The following is a 19,025-nucleotide window of genomic DNA, read 5'->3' as shown; positions in this document are numbered from 1 at the left end:
ACCAAGATCCCTCTCACAGTTGCTACTATTGAGCAAGGTACTATATACTATACCTGTGCATTTGGTTTTTCTTGCCTAAAGAAAGTAGTGGCTTGTTATGATTTTCTGTTACTGTTTTCTATCCCTAACTTTATTAGTTACCTCACTAGTAGTTCCTTACCCTTCAGATAAGGTTTATTTGACGCTAAGGTGCTCTGGTGAAAAACATGTAGCACTATGTTAGTGCAACAAGGTTTTCTTGAATCTGGATAAGGAGAAATTAAATGAGACTATTTCGTATGCAAAGCAGCATAGTGTCCCACTTGTACAACACATCTCTAAATATAAGTCAAAGCATTTTCCTTAAAACAATGTAATCAGCCAAGTTTAATTGGTTAATGCTGAGATAGTTGAAGCCTTATCTGAGGGACCTTCTAGAAGCTGACCAAGCACAAATGATGATATAATGTTGAAACTGGACCCATATTGTAAGCACTATCTCCCTGGCTACTCTTTTATTCAGTGTGCATTAGTTATAGTATTAGATTATGGAATATTTGGTCTCAAATAATATTTCATCTAAAAGCAGATTGGGGGGGTCAATGTCGGAAGGCCTCCTGCTTTATAATTAGATCTGTTAACTGCTACCTCAGAAATTCCCATTCTAAGGACATTGGTTAATTCACCAAGGAATAGATCAAAGGCCTATTGAGATCAATATTTGGGTGCACAATCAAGATGCCTTTGGGAACTGTACAACAAGACATGCAGGTACTAGGTCTTTTTGCTGAGGTTTTCCAACTTTACATCTTGGAATTGATAAAGAGTGATAGCAGACAATAGGCTTTTCTTGAAAATATGTCTCTACTGCTATTAAAAAGTCATCTTTCTGAAATATTGTCAGATTTTTGTGGCAGTAAATATATAAGTTAACATGTTTGTGAAGAAGTATTTCCTTTTATCTCTCTATCATATTCATAAAATGAAGCATTAATGTTATTAAACAATAAACTGAGTTCAGAAGAATTTTCCATACAGACAATTTCACAATGGCTCTTTGGCATTATTACTTGCATCTAAACAAGCAGCTTCTACTCAGTTCCAGCTCAGTTAGTAGTGTTTAGCTCATTCAAGTAGTTTTATTCAGACGCCTGAATCATAGTGCTAGTTTTGTCATGGTCTAATCAAGAGATCCATTCAGAATGAATTTTGCTTATAGAAACTTGGGAGTAGTCTCCGTTAAAAATATTTTAAAAGGCATTTACATCTTTGCTTCCTGTGAGAAGCATCTGGTTATTTTAGGAATGCAGGTAGTCCTCACGTTCTGACTACCATTGACCAGAATTTCTGTTATTAAGCAAGGCAGTGGTTAAGTGAGTCATGTCCACTTTATGATCTTTTTGCCCTGGTTGTTAAGAAAATTACTACAGTTAAGTGAATCATGTGGTTATTGAGCAAAATCTGGCTTCCACCATTGACCTGGCTTGTTGGAAGCCAGCTGGGAAGGTTGCACATGACATCATGTGGCTGCAAGATCCTGCAACCATCATAATTCATGCTTGTTGCCAAATGCCCAAATTTTAATCACATGAACACGTGAATGTTGTGACAGTCGTAAGTGTGAGGAACAGATATAAGTAACTTTTTATATCTTCAAACAGTCAGTCAATGAATGGTTGTAAGTCAAGGACTAATTGTGCTTCTTCCAAATATGACTGATATTATCTTCTAATGATACCTAGTGTCTCATAGATAAATTGGGCTTCATAATTTTCCAACCTCAATATCTTCATAAACAATTTAGATGAGGCAATAGAAGGAGAACACATCAAATTTGCAGACAATACCAAGCTGCCAGGAATAGCCAGCACTCCAGGAGATAGGCTCAAGATTCAGAAAGATTTCAACAGACATGAACCCTGGACGCTGTCTAACAAAATGAAATTCAGTGGTGAAAAAAGTAAGATTTTAAACTTAGGCAAGAAAAACCAAATGCACAGATATAGAATAGGTGGCACCTAGCTCAATAGCAATAATTGCAAGAGAGATCTAGAGCAACAACTTAAAGATGAGCCAGCAGTGTGCTGCTAAAAAAGCCAGTGCAGTGCTGGGCTGCATTAAAAGAGGAATAGAATCAAGACCATGTGAAGTTTTTGTAACACTTTGTAATGCCTTGATAAGACCATGCTTAGAATATTGCATTCAGTTTTGGTCACCAAGATATACAAAAGATGTTAAGGCTCTAGAACAGTGGTTCTCAACCTTTTTAATGCTGCGACCCCCAACCGGTCGTAAGTCGAGGACTACTCAACCGGTCGTAAGTCGAGGACTGCTCAACTGGTGCAGCACCGTTTGCAGAATGGGACTTTTGGCGGGCTCAGCAGGCAGAGACAGCCTGGACAATTCCTATTGGCTTTTGAAAGCCAATAGAATTAGACTCTATTCAAGAGAGTCTATTCTATTGGCTTTCAAAAGCCAATAGAATAAAAGGGAGTAGCACAGCTAAGGAAAAGGGAAAAAAATGGCAGACTGTGTTGTTTGGCGACCCCCGTGAAATGGTCGTTCGACCCCAAATGGGGTCCCGACCCAGAGGTTGAGAACCACTGCTCTAGAAAGAGTGCAGAGAAGAGCAACAAAGATGAATAGAGGACTGGAGGCTAAAACATATGAAGAATGGTTACAGGAACTGGGTATATCTAGTCTGACATGATAACAGTGTTCCAATACCTAAGGGGCTGCCATAAAGAAGAGAGGGTCAACCTATTCTCCAAAGCACCTGAAGGCAGGACAAGAAGCAATGGATGGAAACTAATCAAGGAGAGAAGCAACCTAGAACCAAAGAAAAATTTCCTGATAGTGACAACAATTAACCAGTTGAAGGGCTTTACTTCAGAAGTTGTGGGTGCTCCATCACTGGAGGCTTTTATGAAGAGATTGGACAGCCATTTATCTGAAATGATATAAGATTTTCTGCTAGAGCAGGGGGTTGGAATAAAAGACCTCCAAGGTCCCTTTCAATGTTATTATTCTGTTATTCTATTGTTCAGTCAGTGTGGATAGTTTAAAGAAATGAGGGGGATATTCCAAAGTATCTGGAGGGACATGCATTAGACGTTCTTTTACTTGGCACCAAAACTTCAAAGAAGGAAGAATTTCCTATCTTTGTTTCAGGTTGATTAGGATATTTTACATACAAACCAGTGAATTGGCTCTGTTTATAACCTTTTCCCATGACCAATATGGTTTTCTTATTTTATTTCCACAACATTCCCATAAAGTAGACTAGACTACAAAAAAAATGAACTTGGATCTTTCCCATATAAATGGCACCTTGTTGGCTTTTATGCAAGACTAACTTGTATTCTCAACCTTTTAAATGGTGTATAGAAAGAAAAATGCATGTTCAAATTCAGAAAAAATGGTGATATAGTTTTGAGAAGCTTGAGAAATATGGACTTTGGGTATGTTACCGATGTAAAGATCTTTGACCTTTTACATACGCAAAGCAAGTAATGCAGACTTTAGTTGGGGAGAGAGAAAACACTTTCATTTATGCTTTGTAGTTGTTTGGCACAGAATCTCTTAATAAATGGAGGGGGAATTTGCAGTAAAACATCTCCCTTCCTTGTTATCTGTCTATCCATCTATTTAAAAAAAAAAGAAGACAGGAAAAACAACAATATAAGATTATATGTCTAAGAAACCAAAGACTTATTCTTGTTTATTCTAGTCTTAATTAAAAGACTAGATCCAGTGACATAAACAAAAATCTCCATAATGTTGTACCTTGGCTATTATGAGGAATAAACAACCAGCGGGTGACTGTAGAGGAGGCAGATAGCATTATGTTCTACGGATTTCTCATGTAACGGTCTTTGCAAGATAACCTCTTGCTAAATTGCACTTGAAGCAGAATTTATTGTTTTATTGCATCTTATAAAAATTAATGTCTAAACACAGCTAGCAGAAGATGATAAAAAGGACAGAATTCCTGAAATATTTGCTAGTGCTATTAAGGTGCTTGCCCTAGACGCAGAGAACTCCCTCGGAGTGCTGAAGCCATGGGACGCTACACAGGAAGAAGCAGTCGACTTCTTTTTATGTCCTTTGTCACCTTTATACTTTTTGTGGTAGAAATGGCAGTAGCCTATGTGGGCAATTCTCTTGCACTAGCCTCTGATGGCTTTGCAGTCCTGTCCCATCTGATATCCATGATCATTGGCTTGCTTGGTGTCCGTTTCAGTCGCATACGATGGCATAAAAGCAACACGTATGGCTTTCTGCGGGCCGATGTTGTAGGAGCCTTTGGCAATTCTGTCTTTGCCACTGCCCTGATGTTCAGCATCCTAATTGAAGCCGTGAAGAGGTTTCTCAATCCAGTAAAGACGGAACAGGCTCTGTATGTTCTCATTGTCGGAATCGTAGGTCTGCTCTTCAACGTGTTTAGTTATGTCGTCTTTATGGACTGCTGTTACTGCCGTGGTTCTGTAGACCAAGATGTGGAAACAGGTAAGCAACATAATAACAGCACGTCCCTTCCATAACCAATACTTAGAAGCAAAGGTTGATATTTGCTTTCATTCGTCAAAGATTGAGAGTTGGTTTTTGAAACTCAAAATGAGTTTCTGTCATGAAAAATGAAGTAAATGCAGTAAATCTGTATTTAGTTTTATAGTATAGTATAGATTTGTATAGTTTTAAATAGGATATGTTTTTTATAATTGTATTTCCTTCCACTTAAAAACTCAAACTATATACTAAGGACATGCAACTCTTCTGGAGTTGAAGACTGCATTTTGAACATGCTATAGGGACACACACCCAAAATGAACATAAGCTGGACAAATTATGTTTTATATATAATTTTTATAGGATTAGGAGTAGGGTGGGGTCAGGTTAGGATTGGGGTTAGGGTTAGGATTTTTTAAAATAACATTTTTTAAAATTATGTTTGATTTTGTGTAAGTTTAGTTAACTACTGAAGAAAATGTTTAGGTTTTTTATTCTTCCTTTTTTTCTGCCATATTAAAAATTATAAGTCTTCCTTTGGGCAAGATTCAGGTCAGTCACATGCAAGGTTGGGGAGGGCTAGATCAGTGGTTCTCAACCTTTCTAATGCCGCGACCCCATAATACAGTTCCCCATGTTGTGGTGACCCCCAACCACTTATACATCACCGGGTGCCAGGGGCGTGACCAAAGAAAAGGGGGAAAAAATGGCAGACAGCCTTGTTTGGCAACCTCCGTGAAATGGTCGTTCGACCCCAAATGGGGTCCCGACCCACAGGTTGAGAACCACTGGGCTAGATGAACTCTTGAATCCATAGATTAACCACCTATTAAGTTTCATAACTTTAAGCATCTTTTAAATTTTATGAGAACCAGTTTAGTGTTGTGGTTAAGGCATCAGACTAGAAACTTTGAGTTCTAGTCCCACCTTAAGCACAAATTCAGATGAATGACCTTGGGCCGTTCACTTTCTCTCAGCCCTAGGAAAGAAGCAAGGGCAACCCACTTTGCTTGTCAAGAAATTTTGCAGGTACTTTTCCAGACAGTATTCAAGAATCATACACAATTGAAAGGAAGAAGAAAAATTCTGAACTGATTAATAGTTTATTCAATTATCTACTCTTCTAAGTGTAAGGTATGGATGGCAGCTAACAAATTATATACAGGAATAAACTCTTATATAAGACAATTCTATGAAGCATGAATTTCATTAATGAGATAGTTCAAATTATAAAAAACTGGGATGAAGTCCTATCTAAGCTAGCTTCAGATCCTACTGTGTAACACATGCAGTGAGAAGATATATTCTCATTATCCTTATTGAAAAAAATGTAAATTGTGTTTGAATATCTCCTGTAATTTGTGTGAGACCCAATGCAATATCTAAGTACCTGTACTAAACCGTTACAGTTTAATTATTAGGAAAGATTAAGTTCCATAATTATTTTATGGATCTAGTACTCAAAAGAAAAAAAAACATGACATGTATTCTACCAACACAAAACTTACCAATTGCATTCTGAAACCATAACACTGCTATGTCCAGTGCAATGAGGTCATCAAGAGCCATTCAAAGAATATTAAAACTTTCTTTGTTTCCTTCTTTTTTAGATTACTTTGCTAATGATAGTCCAGTGATGATTCCTATTCCTGCTATATGTAAGTCTTAAAAATAATTTAATTAATATAAAGAAAATATTAAAAATAACATATTGCTCTAGGAATGTATGTATGTGAGCATGACTGTGATTTGTTAAATGCCATCCTTTGCTTTTTTTAGAGGATGGGAAAGGGAAACAAATATCATTGATCCTAGAAACTAAATTACTTACCTTGTAACTTGCAGGAGGCTATGAAAGGTTTGGAAGAAATTTCCTTCAGAAATGCTGAAATCCAATTCCTTTTTTAAAAAATCAGCATCTCCTGCAGTTAGCAGGAGCTGTTACATCAAATTTGCTCATATTTTTATATAATATGTAATTGGCACATAACAATACTTTTCTCCAAAGTCCTCAACACATTTCAGATAAAGTGTTATGCTTGGAAAGGAGCCCTAAACACAAAGCTATACCAAAAAAAGAGGTCATAGAAATAGGGTTCTACACCTGGAAAGAAGCCACACCATTGGATATGTCTACTTTAACCGTATATATTGCTCTAAAGATACACATTTTTTGTTTTTAACTATTATTGTGAGCCATTTTATTACAGGCAAGGCAGATTACAAAGCTTTTAAGCAAAACAAAACTAAATAGAACTAAACAGTTGGACATTGTACATTGAATCTTATAGGAACTTGGGAGAGGGGAATAAGTAATTTCTGACTGCCAGTTTGTTATTAACCAAATATGTTCCCTAGATTTATTCTGTTCAGTGTTTCTAAGTAGAAAGTGGTGAATTCATCTCATAGAACTTTAAGATCTGTAAAACAGATGCTTATCCGAGGGTCCTCATTGAAAAATATTATAGGAAGCAGTATCAGAAGCTTCCCTGAAAACAGAATTAGCTCTCCATATAAGTCATGCTTTGTTAGAAATATAGCCCACATTTCCTCTTGAAGGTCAAGGCAATTCCTTCTAATTTTCCCCACTAAGTTGAGCAAAGAATGATTGGCTCAAAGCTCACCCAATAGGTTTTCAAGATTGAGGGTGAATCTGAATCTAGATTTCCAAAGTCTGGGTCTAACACTTTAACCAATGAGTCACAGTGCATGCCATTCCCAGACATATCCCAGCATTCTTATCCATTCTGGTACTTGCCCATTAAAAAAATTAAATCAAAAGATCCCTGACTCCTAAAAATTTGGACATCCCATATACATGTATTTAGAAGATAAATTTTATTTGTTTAATCATTATTATGAAAAAACTCACTTCAAAATTGGATGAGTTACCTGGTTCAGGGGTCTTTAAGCAAAGTATTAGCATTTCTTAGATAATACATGGGCCTCTATTCCTTGCAGATCAGGAGCTGAGGAAGCTAATTTTAAGGGCAATATAGTAAACTCTTTGTACTCACTGACTTTTTGTACTCCCTGAACTGTCTGCACCCTGTGACTTTAGTGATGATTCTGCAATCTGGTGAGGTCCAAGGGCACATGATATCCCTTTCTAGCAGTTAATGATTTGGTGATTGTATAGATGTCAATTAGAAAGCCTGCAAGTTAACTACAATCATTTTTTTAAAAAATCAATGAGTTATTGTGATTGAAAGAACAGGCCACTTTACATAGTATTCTTTGGGACCAAGGTTCACATATTTTGGGTGTGCAGGAAAAAGATTTCAAATGTCAAAGATGTTTTCAACTAAAAGGCTCCCTTTCCTGGAAAGCAGGATTTGATGTACTATTCAAAGGCTGATAGTTATTTTTACAGTCCCTCATTAGGAAAGAATTTTTTTTCCCTGTAGAGGGTTTAATAAAAGACTACAGCCAATGATAAAGCTCTTTTTTTCTGATTTGGGTCATACATTGTATTAAATTATAATATGGTTTGCTTGGCCATGGCTTTTTATTGTCTGAATCCAATCCTCATGCATTCAATAATCTACAGTTTAGTGCGATGTGTGAATCCAGTCAATTAGGGAAAAGTATGTCTCTGCCTTCTGGATGGCATTTTCTTTCCTCTTCTGGTCTTGCCATATGGCTGCTAGGGAAGAGACAGATTACTCTAGAGCAGAGGTCCCCGACTTTGTGGGCACCAGAGACTGGTTCTGTGGAGAGAGGTTTTTCCGTGGGCCAGAGGGCGTGAGGTTTTGTGTGCTGCCTGCATCCCACAGATGGGGCTTTGCTTCTTTGTATGGACCTGTTGCTGGCATGCCGTGGCCTGGTACTGGTCCACAGACTGGGGGTTGGGGACCCCTGCTCTAGAGACTTTTTCAGAAATCTTTTGAAATCAGACTAATCGGATATTAGATTAAGGCTCCACACTGTTCTACATAGTGCAGCCTGTTTGGTTCCTGTAACAGAATGCTTCTGCCATCTGTTGGAGCATGGATAAAACCAGAGGTAATGCTTCCATGTGATTCTATCTCTTTGAGGGAGATGGGCAGTTCAGAAATGGAAATATAAATAAGATAAGTAAAATATTCCATCTCTACTTGTGAAATTGCATCTTTTTCATGTACAGACACACCCTGGTTTTAGTCTATTTGTAGGGTTATAGGAACCCAAAGAACAGTAAAAATAGTAATAGTGAAGGAGTTGACTGAAGGATTCAGAAAAAAAAAGAAATGTCCACCCTGGTTTTTTTTAAAATGAAGTTTCTGCTGGATCTTTTCTATACACTATCTTTTTCTATCTTTTCTATACACTAAATGGAAAATGTAAGAGTGCCCTCCAGTCATCCATTTCACAAAATCATAGAATTGAACAAGGTTGTTTAGGCTATCAGCTGGGACTCCTGGGCAAGAATCCATATGAAAGTTTATATATTTATTAAATTTATATGCCACCTATACCACTGTTGAAGTGACTCTGGACAGTTTACAGGATGATAAAAAGATGATATGAAACAATTAAAATAAAGAAAGATTAATTAGAGACTAAAACCCAGGAGAACAGGTGACACAAATGTGAGGATCTTTCCTCTACCCCATCAACCACCCTTAGCAGAGAATACTCCCAATGGGGCCCCAGGCCAGTTGACAGAACCAGGTTTTAACTCTTCCAGAAGGCCTGGCAGGTAGGGGTGGACCTCATCTCCAGCAGAACATTCTAGAGAGCAGTAGCCACAGCAGAAAATGTCTTCTCTTGGATGCCGCCAGTTAAAATTATTTGATAGAGCAAAATAGCCTTCTTCTGCTGGATGGGCCAATCCCACTGGAGCAAGATGGCTCCTCAGATACCCTGGATTTTTTTTTATAAAAGGCTTTAAAGGAAATAACCAAGAGTGTAGATAGTTAAAGCTTCTGGATACTTTTCAAGGGCAGCCCCATGTAGAGTTGCAATAGTCCAATTGGGAGATGATCAGGGCATGAGTGACTGAGCAGAGAACCTCCCTGCCCAGGAAGGGGCATAATTGGTGCACAATATGAAATTAGGGAAAAGCCCTCCTGGCCACGGATGCTACCTGCTTTTTGAGCAGGAGCTGTTAGTCCAAAAGGACCCCTAAGTTAAACACCGGGTCTATCTGGGGTAATGTAACCCCACTGAGGACCAAAGATGATGAACTCCTGGACACAAGAGGAGTCCATCCATAGTCACTCCATCTTACTAGGGTTCAGTTGAAGTCTGTTGTTCCCCATAGAGACCCCCACAGCCTCCAGGCAATGTGAAATGTCCACTGCATCACACACTTCACCTGGGGTGGAGGTATATAGCTGGGTATCATCAGCATATTGGTGATACCTCATCCTCTGATGATGGATTATCTCACCCAGACGTTTCATATAGATGTTAAAGAGGGCTGGAGCAAGTACTGAACCCTGTGGCACCCAATAAAGAGGGGGCGTGGGCTGGACCTCTCACTCCCTATTAACACTGATTGGCACTGGCCTTGGAGGAAGGAGGTGACCCAGCACAAGACTGTGCTGCTCACCCCTAACTCCCCAAGTCTGCCCAAAGGGATACCAGGCTTGATGATATCGAAAGCCACTAAGAGGTCAAAGAGAGCAAGGATGGATGCATCACCTTCATCCCACTCCCACCAGAGATTATCCATGAATGCAACCAATGCATTTGGGCCCAGATCAGGGCCTGAAACTTGATTAAAAAGGCTCAGGATAATCCATTTCCTCCAGGGTTCTCTGGGGCTGCAATGCCACTACTTTTCTTTTTACCTATCACGAGGGAAGATTCAGTTTCAATTCTTTAGAAAAAGCCAAATATTGGCTACACATAAATTAATGCTTAAGCAATGGAAAGTAATGGGGATGAATGGTTTCAAATTTACACTAAACTATAATCTGAAAGAAAATGTTTACAAGATGATTTATTGTTGGTACCTAACACCTGATAAACAGTCAAAGATCTATAAAGCTGTCTCAAATGAATGTTGGAAATGTTATTGTAAAGAAGGAACCTCTTATTATCTTTAGTGCAGGGGTCCCCAACCCCTAGTCTGTGGACCAGTATCGGTCCGCGGCATGCCAGTAACTGGTTCTCACAAAGCCCCATTGAGAGATGCAGGCAGCACACAAAACCACACCCCGTGGTCCGCAGAAAAATGTCTCTCCATGGAACTGGTCCCTGGTACCCAAAAGGTTGGCGACCTCTGCTTTAGTGGACTTGTGACAAAGCAATGAAATATTGGGGCCAAATTCATGTTTTAATGCAAAAGATTCTTAAAATGAATATAAAATTGAAACTAGTAGTTTTCATTTTAGAATTATTGGATAAGGAGCGTGAAAAAAAATGGGAACTTTGTTATTGTATATGTTGACTACATCTGAGAATTCCATATGCACAAAAATGAAAAAAAAAATCAATCCCCACAATGTAATGGAAAAAAAATGATGGACCTAGGAGAGATGGCAAAATCAACTGTTCTAGTCAGAGAAAAGAATATATAATGTTGTTTCCATATGGAAACTGTTTCTGGATTTTCTTAAAATTATGTTCTGCTTATTAGATTAATTTGCTGTTATATGGCTGTTATTTACTAAATATGTCCAGACTACACCTGCAAATTACTCCGGGAACTGACAATAAGGGCGTTCCCAGCGCCGCTTTAAAGCTAAACGCAGAGTCCCCACCGCCCAGCCATTTGTCGCCAGTGCCCTCAGCTCGCAGAAGAGGAAGGTGGGAGGCAGCCCCATAACAGCCTGGTCCAGGGCGGGTCCTGGAAAAAACTAGAGCGGCAGCGAAGAGCGGGCGGTTCCAGCTCTCCTCATGGGGCGCTACACGGGCAAGACGTGCCGGCTGATCTTCATGCTCGTACTGACAGCGAGCTTGTGCGTGGCCGAACTGGTGTCCGGCTACGCGGGCAACTCGATCGCGCTGGTCTCCGACTCCTTCTCCATGCTCTCCGACGTGCTCGCTCTGTGCGTGGGTCTCGTCACAGGACGGATGTCTCACCAACGCCGACGCCGCCCCGGCGCCTCTTACGGCTCCGGGCGGGCCGAGGTGGTGGGCGCCCTCTGCAACGCCGTCTTCCTGACCGCCCTCTATTTCACCATGCTGGTGGAAGCAGTGCAGCGCCTGGTGAACCCGGAGTCCATCAGCAACGCCACGCTCATCCTCGTAGTAGGCGCGATCGGCCTGGCCATCAATCTCGTGGGGCTCCTCGTCTTCCAGGACTGGGGCTCCTGCTGTGGCAGCCGCCGTCGAGGGTCGCCGCCACCGCCCTATCTTAGCCCCGAGGACGAGAGCCCAACCCGAACCGTTACTAGCAGCTCATTTGCCTCGGAGGGGATGGTGAAAATGAGCGGCAGCGCCGCTGAGCCGCGTCTGAAAGCAGGTGCCTCTCGGTTGCCTCCCTGCTCGCTATTAGCAGCATCTCTCCCCCCCACCCCCGCATTCCTTCCTTCCTTTTCTTTCAGCTGCCTTTAAAAAATTGTCTCTCTTGTCTCCCTTCGCTCCGTTCTTCTCCAGTTTCGCCCAATTTCTCTTTGCCTTTGGGTATTTTGGGGGATATTTTTCACCCTTCCATTTTTTATTTCCCATCTTCTTTTGGGAAGTGTTGTCTTTGCGCGTGCTTCTTTGAAAGTGCTAATTCTTATTCACTCTTTTCTGATTATTCTATTTGCCCGTTCTTATCTATAACCCTCATCCTTACTCTTTTGGACCTTTCCTCCTTATTTGGGCTACTTATCTTTGCACCTTTGTCTGTAGCTGTGCCGTTTTACCCTTCTCTTATTCTTGCTTCCCCCCCCCCCCAGCATTTCTTCTTCTCTCTCTCTTTTTGTTTTTATTGCACAATATACATTATTGAAAAAGAGTGATATATAATATATAACACATTAATACACACACACACACACATTAGGTTATACTAAAAGGATAATAATGTACTTACTGGCAGTGTACTTGTATAATGATTTATTACTAAATAAAGCCAAAGAAATAATTGTATTTGTAACATTAAAGTAACATTGAAGCAATCTTTGTGTCAATTAGTATTTGTTTTTGCAGTCTTTTGATATTATAAATCATTTTTTCTATACTTCAATAGTAGGAAAGAAATTTTAGAATTAATTAGATGTCAGGCTGTATCAGGTGGTCTTTATAAATATTAAACAATTCCATTCAATTTTGCCCCGTTGCTTTATTGGCTTGTAATTATACTACAGTTTGCATGTAGAGTGTATGCAAGCATGAGTCATAAGTAACTTGCTGGTTCTGAGTGTTTAAGATAAGTTGGTTTTGAATAGATTTGTATCTTTCTGTTTGTAGAATTTATGCACAACACAGCGTTTCTTCTTTGAATGCAGGTGATTCTGCAGATACCCAGAAAAAGCCTGAAGAGGATCAGAAACAGAAAAAAGAAAAAAAGTCTGACGCTTTGAACATCAGAGGTACTATAATAGAGATAAAAGATTTTTCTAGAAAGTGATGGCGAACCTTTTAGAAACCGAGTGCCCAAACTGCAACCCAAAACCCACTTATGTATTGTCAGGTGCCGGGTTGGCGTGGCCCATTGGGTGGGTGTGGCTGCAGTGGTAATGGCAGACTGGGTGGGACTAAAAAGTTCAGTTCAATCAATTCCAACTTTTTTTCCTCCAGGAGAAGTTGAAATTGATTTATTGATTGAACCTTTTTTTTTTTTGCACACGGCAGCAGAGGCCTAAAGCAAAAAGGTTTTATGAAACCCAGCTGAAGGCCTAGGACTGGGGCGATGGCTCGCGTGCCCACAGAGAGGGCTCTGAGTGCCATAGGTTCGTCACTATGGTTCTAGAATAAGACAGGCATAATTAGAGATAAAGTGTTCTTATTTATAGTTGCTTTCTATACAAGTTTATACCAAATTTTAGAATCTAATGTATTCCAATACAGTTATCCTGTTTTTTCCCTGGGATCTAATGGTTTCCTTATGCTTTGTTTCAGGTGTTCTTTTGCATGTGATGGGAGACGCTCTTGGCTCAGTTATTGTTGTGGTTGCTGCTTCGATATTCTATATACTTCCTCTGGATGAGAACACACCTTGTAATTGGCAGTGTTACATTGATCCGAGCCTGACCATTGTTATGGTCTTTATTATACTGTCTTCAGCCTTTCCACTTATTAAGGAGACGGCAACCATTTTGTTGCAAATGGTCCCCAAAAACGTGAATATGCAAATACTGGGTAAGTTGCTTTTGGACTGTTATGAGCCTTAAAAGCTGATTTTTGGATTATACATTCACTGCAACATTACATGCTCAAGGGTTACATGATGATACTTCCTAGCAACATGACTCAAGTCTTAGAGGATTAATAAAGGCACGTACAGTTATTTTGAGAACAGGCCACATAGGAAGAGTCAAGCTGTTGTTTGCAGAAATTCCTGTACATACTTGTAGACATTTGTAGTCCATAACTACTAATATAAATAGATTGGTTTATTGTTATGCATTGTGGATCCCAAACTCATATTTATGACATATTTATAAATTGTGATGGTTGATTTTGTTTTTGAATTCACTCCTCTGAACTTGGAATTTTTGGAACGGGGTTTGCTTGCTGAATCAATCCTTATTTTGAATGCAATATATCATAAGGTGGAACAAAGCAATTCTTCAGTTTTTTTAAAGGATATACTTCAAATCAGCAGTGAAAAAAACAGAATAAAAAATTGAAATATACTACAAATTGATAGTTTCCCCCCCAGCTTCACATGGGTCATGCACATAATACTTATTGCTGTATACTAATAAATGTGCTGATACCCAATATATATTCAGAATATAATGTTATTTAAGAGGTATCTAATTTTGAAATTTCAAATTATTTTATAATTATTCAAATCATTAATTTGTTTTCAAAGCTAACTTCATATCACTGTTTACCAGGCTGTAGTTTACTGGGTCATATGATCATGTGACTTAGTTTATCCTGGTGCCCTCCAGTTCCCATTCAGCCCCCATAATTCTCAAACCATCTGCAGGATATTAGGCAGGAGAAGTTGACTTATTTCTGTTTCTTCCAATGTAATTATTAATGTTGGCAGGAGGAATTTCAACAGGTTCATCCAATATCCTCTGTCTCCATATTTCTTACTTGGAAGTTGTTACAATATTAGGCACTGTGAGACATGGACCCATTGTTTCAGCGGGGGCTGGTTTCCGTTTTATCAGCCCTACATTATTGTACAGCCTGGAGAAGTTATGATCAGGTTCTTATTCTGTCCATTCTAAGAGGCATGCTTTGTGTTTGTAGATGCAGTTAAATATTAGATGGAATACTACGGAATGTGGATAAAAATCTGATTATCACCTTGTTTGTATTTTTTTTCTTCCTAGCAAACAAATTACTGGAGGTGCCAGGCGTTAGCAGCATTCATGAGCTGCATGTCTGGGAATTTATCAAGGGGAAGAATATTGCCACACTCCATGTCAAATGTCACTCTACTTCTGACTACTCCATTGCTTCCTACAAAATCAGGGAGGTGTTCCATGAAGAAGGGATCCATTCGGTGACCATCCAGCCAGAGTACCTAGACCATAATTGTCCTAAGGTCCTGTGCAGTACACCATGTATCTCCAGATCATGTGATCCTCAGTTGTGCTGCAACCAGCAGGACGCTCTTCTTTCTCAGATGAATGGTTACAGTGAAACAATTGGCAGCTTTTCTCCATCACTGAAGAAGGTCTTCCAAAAAAAAGATGCTGTAGAAATTCCTGTTGAACCCATATGGGCTGAAGATAAGGTCAAAAAGAACAGTTGTTCCAAGGACAGTTATAAAGAAAACAGTGAAAACACACCACATATAAATAACACTCAATTTTAGACTTTGGGGTAAATGTATTCTAAATTCTTTTGTCTCAAAAGAAAGTTGGGGAGCTTTCTTGTACAAAGCTTCCTTTGGTTGAAAAAGAAGTAGTTGTTGGTGAGTGTTTGCCATGTTTCTGGGAGGCAGCAGTTGAAAGTTGAATACCAAGTGTATACGTATTACGACTAGAACAGATGCCATTGGTTTCTTCTAAGATCTAGTTGAAATGGACAGCCATTTTCCTAATGTTGGGCAAATAAGCAGTGCGAACTCTATTTGCTACTCTGCCCTGCAAAGAAAAAAGGATAAAGTATTTAGTCAATGAGTAAAAGTGTCTTCTGGTCAGATAACTCTTCAAACCTTGTCTTAATTGTTAGTGTGCGCATCTCTCAGATGCAAGTAGAAATCTCAAGAATGTTGAGATTTCCTTCTGGTTTAATGTATTAATTAGGATGCAGATTGCAAGCCGACTACTTTATGATTGTCCTGGCTTATGGCATATCTTTATTTTCCACTTAACTTTGTTCTTCTGTTTACTTGAGATCGATGAAAAGAAGAAAAGTCAGGAAATAGGCTTCATGGGTGTAGGGAGTAAATGAGTTAAATCAGCAAAAGGACCAATTAACGCACCCTTTTGTAGTTCACAAATGAAGAACTGTATTCTTACTAAAATATGAATGGAGATATTCAAAATATTTTATTTTCCCCAGTTACTGTCTTTACATTTTCCTCATATCCAAGTAATTATAAAATGCTGGAATATTTTTTAGAAAACATTTGAAATAATTTATTGGATTATTTGCCATGAGAGATAAAGTGTGTGTTTTTCAATGTGCACTTACGTCATTTGTATTGAATTAGCAAAGAAGTAAAGGTGCAAGAAGTAAGGATTTGCATTTGCCTTAGGCAGGGTAGAACATACCTCTGAGTTTGTTTTAAAAGAGTAATCCTATGACTACACTGAGCAGTTCAGATACTATTTTTCTGTCTCTTCTTTTGTAATATGGTGCTATTGAATGGATTTTTTTAAAAAAATTATGGAACTTCCTTCAAGACATTTTTTTTAGAATTTTAGATCTTTGACTTGCTGGCCTGATTTAAACCTCAATTCAAATAAATATAGATAATTGTAAACCTTTTGAATGCCTCCTTTACTGCTCTTGTAGCCATATAAGTGGCTGAGTGAGGCTGAATGATGATTCTCCTTCTGCTATCTTGAGGTTTTTTTTCATGTTTTCCTTTCTTTAGATTTTTGTTATTATTTATGTCTGATGTTTTTCATATTGTGATATGAATTATTGTGCTTGTAAGCTACCCAGAGCCACTTTTTGTGAGATGGGTGGCTATATAAATTTGCTAAAAAAATATAATACAAATATAAAACTGCTAAAGATAAAATTGCTTGAAATATTTTACATAATTTTTGTAGAAATTTCAGTAAGCAGCTCAAATTCAGTTCGTAGAGTCTGGCTATCAGGGGGTTTAGTCCTGATGAAAAAGGTGGGGATGGAAGAAAAGGTTAACTGTCTCCGCTGAATATAATTCATCCCTACCCAGTCAGTACACTGGTCTTCTATCTTATTACTATGAGCAGCAAAATGTAACCCTACTAAACAGATTATGGGTGTGATATCACAGCTACCTTTCTATTTCGTGTTTCACTGAATGTTATTAATTTCATACTGGGCTTTTGTAGGTGGAGGATTAGAAATTTGGATTCCAAAAAAAGTTCTGGGCAAGTTTTAATGAAACTACTGGCAATGAACCTTGGGTATAACCTGTGAAATTAACGCTGCTATTTGAAATTAATACTGTTCCAGGAAAATTTAATGGAAAACAAATGATTGTAATTGCTGCCTGTGTATTTTTCTCTCATTTTAAGTTAATATTTGTTGTATTATTTGCATTTCTGTAGCATAAACTGGGATTACTATATGTTCAATAGTAACATTGTGTGTGTGTATATATATGTATGTATGCCAATTTATATTGCTTTAATATAAATAGAAATTTTCTTCCTCTAATTTCCCCCCCCCAAAATGACAATTACCATTTAAAGAAATACTTTTTAAAACTATTGCATGAAATATCTCCAAATAGGCAACAATGCTTTGCTGGGATGGTAATTGTTGTTTTTAATTCCCAAAATGTATATAATAAATAAAGAAGTATTAAATTGTTTTCATAAATACAGATAATGCTCTTTCTGTATTTTAAAGAAATATGAAATACATTAGTTGTTTGGACTTTTTGAACTGTAATTCTTAATTAGAACATTGAAGATGAGGATAAACAGGTCTTGTAGAAATATAAAAATAAAGGGGCACAATGATAACCAATTTCAAATTCTGTATCAGTGAAAAGGGCATTGCATTTACAAATGCATCATAATAAAATACAAAGTTTTACTATGAATTCCCATGTTTGAATTTGATCTATGCCAGATGAGACCAAATGTAAATGGTGTTTTGTAATACTCTACTGTATTACTGAATCTTTACAAGTTAGGAAGACCCACTAAAACTTGCTCTTTCCAGAGAAACATCTTTTAATTCTTACTATCGTTTTGATCTGGCTTTTCTCAACCACTTTACTCTTTGAATAAATTTGGCTCCAGTGCATCTTGTTTTGTGCCCATTCCATGGATGCTGTTTTCTCAGTATAAGTAGCACTTTAGAACTTAGCAATTGTTTTCCTGTAAAATTATTACTCTACACATCTGGCATTTCAATGATTTTGTTGTGCTGATTAGATTTATAATTGTATAATTATAAATTTTATTTAGGTAAGACTTGTCACAAGGTTTTTTGATTTATTTGTTGGCAATACCCTGATATCATTCAGCAATTAAATCTACTGACATTTGGATGAATGCATGGCTACATTCCTCCACCAACTAAATCATGCATATTGTATAACAAGTTTTTTCTCTTTGCTTTTTGGAGGAGTTCTTGATGGCCTTGATACATCTATGATATCAGGAGAGGTACAGGATTTGATTCTTATCTGAAATAAGAAGATCAAAAACCTACAAAAATCTTAACTAGAATATTACAAGGCATCCTGTAAATGTAATCACTTTTATGAAGTTTAGTACATTTCATTATCAAATTATGGCTTTTGACTGTAATATTTATGAACTGTATATTTATGATGAAGTATCACCTTTGGAATGCATCATCTTCACTAAATGAAAGTTTATGTTATGACTTCCTCTGAAGTCACTTTTGCCTTCCATCAGAACAGCACAGAAACCCTGTGAAACTGAAATTTGTTTGGAAGTTTGAAACTTTAATTCTGACAATAATTTCTATGGGTTTTTAAGTACCGACCATAATATGTACAATTGTTCTTGTGTTTATGCACTTTATTTGTTGAAAATGACATAAAAGTGCAATATATGACACTAATGTTTTAAAAGTTTTATATAAATGTTTTTATGTGCACAATTAGTTTTGCTATCTATTAAATATTTTTTAGAAATATCAAGGTCTATTTCTTTCTTTATATTTTGTCCATTCATTTCAAACTGGAAACACATTTTTGAAGAGTATTTTGGGAGAATATACACGCCATTTTACATGTGACAGATATAAAAAGAGCTTTATATTTATCACATTTATAACAATCATTAAAGCAAAATGACCCTATTCCTTCATACATTTACTTTAGCACCTTCCCATTTTTATTT

The 19,025-nt window shown here is 37.9% G+C and overlaps 1 protein-coding gene across 2 annotated transcripts; it reads left to right on the top strand.

Moving 5' to 3' along the window:
- The first annotated feature begins 3,838 nt into the window (after nt 1-3,838).
- SLC30A10 (solute carrier family 30 member 10) lies at nt 3,839-18,819 on the top strand. 2 transcript variants are annotated; one of them, XM_039341617.1, is made up of 5 exons: nt 3,839-4,488; nt 6,099-6,146; nt 12,858-12,941; nt 13,471-13,710; nt 14,865-18,819. In XM_039341617.1, the coding sequence occupies exons 1-5, from the start codon at nt 4,041-4,043 to the stop codon at nt 15,350-15,352; spliced, it is 1,308 nt and encodes a 435-aa protein (XP_039197551.1). In that variant the 5' UTR covers nt 3,839-4,040; the 3' UTR covers nt 15,353-18,819. The 2 variants fall into 2 exon arrangements, with proteins under 2 accessions (XP_039197551.1, XP_039197550.1); XM_039341616.1 differs by lacking the exons at nt 3,839-4,488; nt 6,099-6,146 and adding an exon at nt 10,649-11,884.
- The last annotated feature ends 206 nt before the right edge of the window (nt 18,820-19,025 follow it).

The sequence above is a fragment of the Crotalus tigris genome, unplaced genomic scaffold (genome assembly GCF_016545835.1).
Source record: "Crotalus tigris isolate CLP2741 ecotype Arizona unplaced genomic scaffold, ASM1654583v1 scf7180000017771.5222438, whole genome shotgun sequence".
Taxonomy (NCBI): Eukaryota; Metazoa; Chordata; class Lepidosauria; order Squamata; family Viperidae; genus Crotalus; species Crotalus tigris.
Note: the sequence above shows the minus strand (reverse complement) of the source record. Positions and strands in the feature narration are given on the sequence as shown.

Bases quoted from the DNA above. Each gene is read 5' to 3' on its own strand.
- SLC30A10 (XM_039341616.1), top strand. From the start codon at position 11,317: ATGGGGCGCTACACGGGCAAGACGTGCCGGCTGATCTTCATGCTCGTA. The intron at 12,942-13,470 runs GTACTATAATAG...GCTTTGTTTCAG, and splicing joins TGACGCTTTGAACATCAGAG to GTGTTCTTTTGCATGTGATG. The intron at 13,711-14,864 runs GTAAGTTGCTTT...TTTTCTTCCTAG, and splicing joins CGTGAATATGCAAATACTGG to CAAACAAATTACTGGAGGTG.